We start from the raw sequence: 10,504 nt of genomic DNA on the forward strand, positions 1-10,504 counted from the left end.
AATTTTGCATAATAATTTAAAATTAATAAGGATTTATATATTTTTTTTTCCCAAAATTAAAATAAGTCCAAACAAATCCTGAATTAGTTATTTTCCTCCCAGCCTCGTAAATCCACACAAAATTAAAATAATAATTCAGCTATCATTCAATCCCACAGCGTCCGTTTTAACAGTTTTCCCATATTCCGTGCTCCTCTAGAAGACCGAGCTATAAAATATAGAGGCAATTTCTTTTTAACAAACTCCAAATATACTCTTAAATGGTTAAAAATATCAATATTACACTTAAAACCTTCTTTAAAAAATCTATAAAAAAATACCCTTATTTTTAATTAGTTTTTTTTTTTAATATTTTATGAAAGTTGTTAATATTTTATTTAAAAAATATCCCTTTGTAAAAAAAAATCAAAAAAAAAATCATACTCTAGTCATTGTTATTAATGCATCAACCATATCGACACCTCATAAATTATCTCCAAACCTTAAATATTAAACATTTTTTTTCCTCGTTTTCAACCCAATCCTCACCCACCCTAACCCACTAATATACATTTACTTACTCAGTTAATAAATATATATATTTTTTTAAGTATTGAAGCTATATTGTAATATTGAAATTTGAATTTTTAGATATTAAGTTGAATATGATATTATTATTTTCCTTATGAAATATTATTAAATTTATCAGTATTTTTTAATTTTAAATAGAAATTGTACCGAAAATGGAAATTATTCATGAACATTTTTTAAAAAAAAATGTATACATAAATAAACTGAGAAAAATTCCCCGTGAGAAACTCAATACTCGAAATCTCTGCAAAAAATAAAAAATAAATTAAAAATATTGCGCTGATGAGAAATAAAATAGGAGGCAATGACGGAGATGAGGAAAACTTCTCCGCTCTCGCTTCGTGGACAGTTCTAGTGGACGACCTTAAACTTAAGTCTGCTAGTGGCTCAGTTCTCGCCCCGTTTTGATTGTTTAACTTTGTTTTCATTTCTTTTTTACCCTGTTCGACTATCGATTTATATATATATATATATATTAATTATTTACTAATTTATTAGACACAAATTTTAAAACTAAAATAGGTAATATATATATATATATATATATATATATATATATATATATATAATATTGAGTTTGTGACTTGACCAAAAGAAGCAATAATAGTCCAAAAGGAAGAGGGGCAGGCGAAGAAACGGACGTGTATAAAAGAGAGAGCGTTTGTTAGTGCAGAAAATAACCGATGTGGGACTGAAAAAACACTCGTCTTCTTCAGGCAAAATCCATGGAGAGAGGAAAAATACACTCACTCTTCTCTCTCTACTTGTGCTTTTCTTGTGCTCACTATTATTAATTTCTCTCGCTTTTTCCCCCTTTCTCTCTCTACCCAACCCAGAAATACACTCACGAACGAACCCATCATCATTTCCAGTACTCGAAGGAGGAACAATCGCCTCTGTGCCTTCCAATTTCTGTCACTGATTTTGTCCAATTTGAGGGAAATATGAAGGAAAAGAGTGAAACTGGAGGTGGGTATGTGAGGGCAGATCAGATAGATCTGAAGAGCTTAGACGAGCAGTTGCAGAGACATTTGAGCAAAGCATGGACTATGGAGAAGAACAAGAGCAAGGTAGACGAAGGCGGCGGCGGCGGCGGCGGTGGTGGTGGTGGAAAGCTGCCGATCGCCAGGCAGGAATGGGAGATTGATCCTTCTAAACTCATCATCAAAAGCGTCATAGCTCGTGGTACTTTTGGAACTGTTCATCGTGGAATTTATGATGGCCAAGATGTTGCTGGTACGGGATTTTTCTCCCTCTACTCTGTTTGTTTAAGAATGAGTTACTGATTCTGAGAAAATCAGTTCATAAATGCATGGTTGAAGCCACTCGATATTGATTCTGTTTTCTTCGGCTTTTGTAATTGCATTGATCATATAATGATTTTGATTCTGAATTTGGCGGAAGATCATATAAGGATTTTGATTTTGAATTTCTTTGGGTGATTGTTCATAAATGAAATGGGTTTTTTCTCATAGTTCTTAAATAGCTGAGGAATCGATGCCTTCTGAGGAAGGATATGCCCTAAACCTGTTTGATATTATGCCAAAATGAGAATAAACACTTTTCTGCTGCATCAATTGTTTGCAAACATGAAGTTTTTTCTGTCTTGTTTTGAATTGGATAGAACTGAGAGAGTTCTATTTGGCTTTCTTTTCTTTTTTTTTTTTTCTTTTTTGGAGTTATGGTCTCTTTGTAGATATTATCCTCAACAAAACACTGATTCACGAGATTGGCTTGAGCAGACAGCTACTTGCATTAACTACTGCACTGTTCTTTTTTTGGAACTTTTGGGTGTCCCCATTAATTGTTGACATGCACCCTTTTAAAGAACACAGTTGCACATAAAATTGGAAAACGAAGAACACCAAAAAGGAATTAACTCGATTGCTAATGGGATTTTTTGTTACTTATTGATAGGTATCTGAATCTTTAAGTTGCCTAAATTAGTAATCGTTTTAAGCTTTGTTTTGTTGGGTCTTTTTCCCTTATTTTGAAGAACTTTTGGGGAATTTGTTTTGGCACTGCTTAAACAAAAGGTTGGTTTATATTTCCTCAGTTAAACTTCTTGACTGGGGTGAAGAGGGTCATAGGTCGGAGGCAGAAATCGCGTCGCTTAGAGCAGCTTTTACACAAGAAGTTGTTGTTTGGCACAAGCTTGACCATCCTAACGTTACGAAGGTAAGATTCGATGGTGTGTTCTTCCTAGCTTGACTTTCATCATGACCTTGTCCAAGATTAACTTATAATTTTAATGAATAAACCAACTTGGCATAAGAAAGCTTGAAATTATGATTACTTTCCTTGTTCACTTATCCATTTCTTCATGGATCAGCACTTCTACTTAGGTAATTGCCTTTTGATTCTATGACTATTGAGAGAATACATCTGATTCCATTCTTTGCATTTTCATAGGACAAAAATTATGAAGTGGTAGCCGTAGTAATAATCATTATAAGTTCTTTGTTATTGGCTTCAAATCTTTAAGCAAAGTGTCTTGAATCTGCAATGAGACAAGCTATGGGCTTAGTTGCCAATACGAACGTAATCTCTTTTGGTGTTTCATACCTAAACGTACCATATTGAAGGTGTTATTTGTATATAGGTTTAAAAGATGACTTATGGTGTTTCATTAACTTTTTCAGTTTATAGGAGCAACAATAGGCTCCTCAGATCTACAAGTACAAACAGAAAATGGCCAAATTGGCATGCCGAGCAATATTTGTTGTGTCGTTGTTGAATATTGTCCTGGAGGTGCTCTCAAATCTTACCTCATAAAGAACAGGAGGAAAAAGCTGGCGTTCAAAGTAGTCGTCCAGCTAGCATTAGACCTTGCAAGAGGGTTAAATTCCAATACTGAATCTCTAGGCTTTTTTTTTTTTTTTTTTGCGTTTCCAGAGAGTTCCGAATTCTAGAACTTCTTGGATATCTGCAACTTTTTGTACATTAGACTTGTGCTTTTAAACTCAAGGTGGGTGCCATTTGTAGGTTGAGCTATCTTCACTCACAGAAGATTGTCCATAGAGATGTCAAGACAGAAAATATGCTTCTGGACAAAACAAGAACGGTAAAAATTGCAGACTTCGGCGTTGCTCGTGTCGAGGCCTCAAATCCCAATGATATGACTGGCGAGACTGGAACCCTTGGTTATATGGCTCCAGAGGTACATGCTCGAATTGCCTTGAATATTGAACTCAAACCTCTCTTCTGCTCTTGCTATGTTGAATTTTATGCTTCTCACTAGTCTACCCTATTCGGTATCTTGAATCTCGTGGGGTTTTAAGCCAGTCTTTCTGATGGGGTTTTTATATCTTTATTCATAGTGTAAAATATATGGTGCAAATGAAAAACTAACATCAATTAGAAAGCAGTGGCTCAATCTTTAGCTTACTTCATCTGGCTCTACTCCGTTAAGTCGCGAGGACGAAATTACTAACCTTTGAATTAGTGGATAAACAATTAGATTTTGAGTTGGTTAATGCAAAAACCTTTCTCTTTAGTTGGAAAACATACCCCATTGTAAAATCTGAGATAGGAATGTTGGTTTGTGATTTGTGTGGAGTTCTGTACAGCCCAAGCTCACTGCTAACAGATATTGTCCACTTTGGCCCGTTACGTATTGTCGTCAGCCTCACGGTTTTAGAATGGTCTACTAGGGAGAGGTTTCCACATACTTATAAGGAATGCTTCGTTACCCTCTCCAACCGATGTGGGATCTCAGAAGTTCGTTGAGCTACTCTATAGGCTATGAGACTCGTTTCACCTTATACGAGCTCTGAAAAGAAAAAAAAACTGAAAGCTAAGAGATTAAATAGGAGCATGGATTCATTTTCAACTTTTAGCATGATTGGTAAAAGCTTAGCCTTCTTTCGTTATGATTGCTGTTCAGTTTGTTTGCTAGGATAAATGTTCATCAGCTAGCCTTTTGCTTCTGGCTATCCTTCAAATCTGACATTGGGGATGACTTGAAACTTGACAGGTTCTCAATGGCAATCCATATAACAGGAAATGTGATGTCTACAGCTTTGGCATCTGTTTGTGGGAAATATACTGCTGCGATATGCCGTATCCCGACCTTAGCTTCTCGGAAGTGACTTCAGCGGTTGTCCGACAGGTCGGTTGAAATGATAGATCATATCTTTAGTTATTTGAAATTGTGGTTGAACTTTCTCCATTTCATTCTAATAGCAATAAGATCTAATTCTGAATAGACAATGTACCTAACTTTAACACAAGCTGAAGATGAAAGCTCATCTTCTCTGATTGCAGAATCTTCGGCCAGAGATTCCTCGGTGTTGCCCGAGCTCGCTTGCAAATGTAATGAAGCGATGTTGGGACGCTAACCCAGACAAGCGTCCAGAGATGGATGAGGTTGTAACCATGTTGGAAGCAATTGACACATCGAAGGGTGGAGGTATGATCCCCATCGATCAGTCTCAAGGCTGTTTTTGCTTCCGCAGGTACCGAGGTCCTTGAACGATGGCAGCAGCAATAATGCAACGTCGAAGATTCGGATTGTAATTTGTCCAATTGAAAAGGAACTGGAACTTGAGAATGAAGGGAACAAGTAGAGTGAAGGGTATAAGCTAGCTATATGCTTTCTTTCGTTGTAGCGATTCCTTCCCTCTCCTTGTGAAGAAAAAATGAGTAAATTTTTCCAGAAAGATAAAAGCTTCAATGTTCTTCTGTTAACTTGGATTGAACATTATTACAAAGCTTCGTTAATAATATTTGGGCAATGCTGTGGATTTTCTTTTAAGGAAAGTTCACAATTTCATCAATTAAAAGACTTGGTCAGGGGTTCGGTACGTCAATATGTGTGAGATCCCGCATGAGTTGGAGAAGAGACGAAACATTGTTTATAAGGGTGTGTAAACTTCTTCCGAACATACGCGTTTTAAAAACTGAGGGAAAGTCCAAAAGAAAAAGTCCAAAGATGATAAATATGCTAATGATGTGCTTGGACTGTTACAAATGGTATCAGAGCTAGACACTAGTTGATATGCAAACGAAGAGGTTGAGCTCTGAAGGGGTTGGGGACACGAGACAGTGTGCTAGAACGCTGGTCCTTAAAAGAGTGGATTGGGGGGTCCTACATCAATTAGAGAAGGGAACGAGTGCTTGCCAGCGAGGAGGTTGAGTCCCGAAGGGGGTGGGGACACAAGGCAGTGTGCCAACAAAAACGCTGGTCTTTAAAGGGGTGCATTGGGGGTCCCACATCAATTGGAGAAGCAAACGAGTGCCAACGAGGACGCTGGGCCCCGAAAGGGAGGGATTGTAAGATTTCACATCGATTGGGGAGGAGAACAAAACATTTTTTAGAAGGGTATGGAAACCTCCTCTTAGCAGACGCGTTTTAAAAACCTTGCAGGAAAGTTCGAAAAGGAAACCCTAAATAGGACAATATTTGCTAGCAGTGAGCTTGGACTTTTACAATATGGGTCGGGTTTATATGAAGCTTTTTTGAGTGTAACTCCAAACTTTTGTTTTCCTTGTATTTTCTTTTTAATTAAAAGTGGATACAAATTAGAATTTGAAGGCACGTAGTACATAAAAATAAGGCAAGATTAGAGTATCGTTCTTTTCTCAATGATTTGAACTTTCAACTTCAAGAAAAATACATATCGTTGGTAAAGAACGATTCTGAAAACTACGATCCAAAGTTCCTCAAAAGGGTTTATCAAAGAATCTATGAACTCATAACCAATAAGGCTGAATGCCTCATTAATGAATTGATTCACATGGCAAACTTCCTCAACCAGCAATCTTGTAGCTTGGATTCACCAAGTTATCCAGGCCAGACACTACTTTTATCGACTCTATAACGTCACCAACCTTAAGATCCGCCAAAAAATCCTCATTTTCGGTGACGTAACCGAACACGGCGTATCGACCATCCAATATATTAGCATTACTAGGAGTAAGTTCACTTTCCTTTAGCAGCCAAAACACCTGACTAGATCCTGAATTGTTATCAAATTCCTGCATGGAAAGCACCGAACAACATGAAACTGGCCGCTCATAGAAGAAAGGGCGAGAGAAAGAGAGAGAATTATCACCTCTCTAGCCACGGCCATAGTTCCAAATGCATTGAAGGGAAGTTTTGTTTGAGCCTTGTATAGACCAAGCTCCTGTTTGAAACACATGATAAAACTAATAACTAAAACTCGAGCAGAGAATCAAACTTCACTACGACAAAGTTTTTGTTCGTGCCTCGTGCAGACCCGGGTGGCTTAACTGAAAATTGTATGAAATGAATACGGTATACCTAATAAATCCCTAATAATTTCGGTATGCCTAAATATATAGGTGCAACAGCCCAAACCCATCGCAAACAGATATTGGCCGCTTTGGCTCGTTACGTATTGCCTTCAGTCTCACAGTTTTAAAACGCGCATGTAAGGAAGAGGTTTCCACATTCTTATGAGGAATGCTTCGTTCTCCTCTCCAACGATGTGGGATCTCACAATCCACCCCCCTTTAGGGGCCTAGTGTCCTCGCTGACACACTACTCAGTGTCTAGCTCTGATATCATTTATAACAGTCCAAATCCACCACTAGCAAATATTGTTTATTTTTGCCCGTTACGTATCGCCGTCAGCCTCACGGATTTAAAACGCGTCGGTTAGGGAGAGGTTTTCACATTCTTATGAGGAATGCTTCATTTTCCACTCCAGCCGAGGTGGAATCTCATAATAAGAAAAAGAGGCCTTACTTCCAAAGTTTCCCCATAGAATGGTGCTTTCTCCCCATCAACCATGATTTCTAATGGAATGGTCCGGGTTTTCTCAGTACTAGGATCGATGAAACCCTCTGCAGGACCTTCTGGATCACCAGTTTGAACAACGAAACCATCCGCTGCAAAAACGATAAAAATATCGTGGCCTTGCTAAGTCATATTATAATAGGAAGATGTCAAGTGAACATGTTCAACAGAGTACAGAAATCTCTCATAATATTCATATTCATTAAGTAAATCTAGTCTTCTATATATATACCTCTTTGGATTTCCATGCCATCGTAGAAGTGTCGTTCGACCAAGTCGACAAAATTCCCAGAGCTTACGGGAGCGTTATAGCCATCTAAAACTATATGGAAAACGTAGTTGTCGACATTCGGATTGTCCTTCACTTTAACCTTCATATCCACAGCTGCTCTCCCTTTCAATAGAGGCATATTTCTGTATTCCTCAGGCACTTCATACGGGAAGCCATCGACCATATCTTCTTCAACACTGCAGAAACCGAATGCCCCACGAAGATCTCAGCTGCAGTCAATGACAAGGGTATATATGAGATTATAATTTAACGACGATTATCTTTTCTTAGTCCTTTCTAACCCAATTTCGACATTAAACTGGTGTGTCGTTCTTAATTGTACGACTTCAGAACACCGATAGGACGAACATACATATGGATCAAAAGGCTTTCTTAAAGCTACTCTGAGTTGAGATGAAGAACCCGGATGAAGATTGTCGGGAATCGGGAAGTAGTTCTTACCAACATAATAAGAATGCAACCATCAGCATGGAGAATATGGCTATTACTCACCTGCCAACATAATTAAGAAGCTCCTTTTGTTTTGGCGCAACAGCTTCTCTATCTCTATCTTCCACAATCTTTTGAAGCTCATCTAATCCAACTTCCAGTTTACCAAGAACTTCAACTCCATGTTCCTTCTTCGATTCTGCCAACCCCGATACAATCAAATCCTTCCCCTGCTTGAGCGTTCGGGACGCCTGCCTCACATTCTAGAGCAACAAAGAACATGTCTAAGAACCATTTGGAAACATTTTTTATTTCAAGGCAGAAAAACAGGCACAACAATCATATAACTTACCCTCTCCACAGAATCAAGTGCCTTGACTCCAGAAATTTTGAGGCTTTCAGAAATGTCTTCAAGTGGTTTTTGAACTTCCCTAATAGCTTTATTGTTAATAGGCAAAGCATATCTCAACAAAGCTCCAGGATCCTTTATCGGCGGACCGGATATCAACACGGACAGGTCGGGAATTACAGGACCAGTAGCTGCATATGCATCTGCAGAGGAGCCTAATGCAGGAACCCCTGTGATTAAACTAAATGCCAAAGCCGTTGAAATTGCAATCTCCTTCAAGCAAAATGGCCTGCTTTTCTGGTAAACAAAATATGAACTCATTCAACCATTTGTTGTTCATTTCTTAATTCACAAGTCAAATTCCAAATTTAATCATTAAACTTCAATGTTTGTATCCGTTTAATCACTTGTATACGTGAGTGTCTAGTCTAGCTTGCATGCACCTCGACAATTCTTGTACGACAACTACCTGATCCTATTACATTTGGTTGTCAACGAAACTCATTATATCGGTCATTTTTTACCATTAAACCAACTCAGAGCGATTTCTAAACTTTAAAACGTTATGATTACGTTCTTGAACTTTAAACTGTGATCCTAAGTAGTTCTTATCATTTTCACTAAATGATAATGTAGCATGCTTATGGTGAAGAACTGGGCTAATTTGGCACCGAATCATCAAAGTTAAGCAACTAAATTCATAATTCAAACAAAATTCATATGACTTGAAGCAGAATTCTTCCAAGAGAAGTTCAATTTTGCAACAAAATATCATACAAAAGACAAATCCAATCAGTTACGGTAAAATCTCCACGCCATATTCACTCAGAGTTCAACAGGCTACAGCATTGGCAAGAACAAAACTCGATACCATCAAATCGAACAACATTGCAATTGAAGAACGAGATCTCACCTTCGCATTCTGAAGCTCACATTTTATTGGATTGTAGGAGGACCATCTGGAGCCGAATCGTTTGGAGAAAGCGCCATTCCAGAGCTTCGAGGAGCGACAATGGCTGGTAGGTATGGAGGATTTGGAGGTAAGAAGAGACGAACAGAACTTACAGGAGATAATGGTCGCCATTAACGCTACGTTAAACAGAATCAATTTGAACAGTGAAATAACATCAGGGGGTTGTGATCTTGTTTGTGGGAAATCGTTGAGAGAAAAGGATTCGAAGATAGGGAAGAAGAAGATGGAGATAAGGTTTTTCGATTGTTTGGTGTATTATTCACAGATTGTGCGAGAAATTTGGTTCGAAGTGGGGTCTTCTCTTCACTCTCCATGTGGATAAGATTGGGCACAATTACACAATTTTAAAACAAATAGTGTGTTATCCACGCGGTTGAGGCCCAGCGTCCTCGCTTGCACTTGTTCCTTCCTCCAATCGAGATGGGATCTTCTTCGAGGCGCAGCGTCCTTGTTGGCACTTGTGGGACCCCCTTCGAGGCCCAGCATCCTAGCTTGCACTTATTCCTTCCTCCAATCGATGTGGAACCGCCACCAAATCCCACTTGTGGGACCCCCTTCGAGGCCCAGCATCCTAGCTTGCACTTATTCCTTCCTCCAATCGATGTGGAACCGCCACCAAATCCCACTTGTGGGACCCCCTTCGAGGCCCAGCATCCTAGCTTGCACTTATTCCTTCCTCCAATCAATGTGGAACCGCCACCAAATCCCACTTGTGGGACCCCCTTCGAGGCCCAGCATCCTAGCTTGCACTTATTCCTTCCTCCAATCGATGTGGAACCGCCACCAAATCCCACTTGTGGGACCCCCTTCGAGGCCCAGCATCCTAGCTTGCACTTATTCCTTCCTCCAATCGATGTGGAACCGCCACCAAATCCCACTTGTGGGACCCCCTTCGAGGCCCAGCATCCTAGCTTGCACTTATTCCTTCCTCCAATCGATGTGGAACCGCCACCAAATCCCACTTGTGGGACCCCCTTCGAGGCCCAGCATCCTAGCTTGCACTTATTCCTTCCTCCAATCGATGTGGAACCGCCACCAAATCCCCACTGGCACTCTTTTCTTTCTCCAATCGATGTACGACCGCCACTAAATCCACTCCCTTTGGAACCAGCGTCCTTACCGGTACAT

The 10,504-nt window shown here is 39.3% G+C and overlaps 2 protein-coding genes across 2 annotated transcripts; one reads left to right on the forward strand and one right to left on the reverse strand.

Annotated features, from left to right (window-relative positions):
* Positions 1-1,241: 1,241 nt before the first annotated feature.
* On the forward strand, positions 1,242-5,348 carry LOC111793917 (serine/threonine-protein kinase HT1). The gene is made up of 6 exons (XM_023675994.1): positions 1,242-1,806; positions 2,627-2,748; positions 3,213-3,409; positions 3,556-3,730; positions 4,547-4,681; positions 4,837-5,348. Exons 1-6 carry the CDS (start codon positions 1,515-1,517, stop codon positions 5,041-5,043), a joined length of 1,128 nt encoding a protein of 375 aa, XP_023531762.1. The 5' UTR covers positions 1,242-1,514; the 3' UTR covers positions 5,044-5,348.
* Positions 5,349-6,114: 766 nt separating this feature from the next.
* On the reverse strand, positions 6,115-9,649 carry LOC111793784 (peptidyl-prolyl cis-trans isomerase CYP38, chloroplastic). Its single transcript, XM_023675824.1, has 7 exons — positions 9,317-9,649; positions 8,407-8,700; positions 8,118-8,317; positions 7,566-7,801; positions 7,283-7,425; positions 6,627-6,698; positions 6,115-6,549 (listed from the first exon to the last, which is right to left on the reverse strand). Exons 1-7 carry the CDS (start codon positions 9,485-9,487, stop codon positions 6,322-6,324), a joined length of 1,344 nt encoding a protein of 447 aa, XP_023531592.1. The 5' UTR covers positions 9,488-9,649; the 3' UTR covers positions 6,115-6,321.
* Positions 9,650-10,504: the final 855 nt, after the last annotated feature.

Source organism: Cucurbita pepo, chromosome LG04, assembly GCF_002806865.2.
Source record: "Cucurbita pepo subsp. pepo cultivar mu-cu-16 chromosome LG04, ASM280686v2, whole genome shotgun sequence".
Lineage (NCBI taxonomy): Eukaryota > Viridiplantae > Streptophyta > Magnoliopsida > Cucurbitales > Cucurbitaceae > Cucurbita > Cucurbita pepo.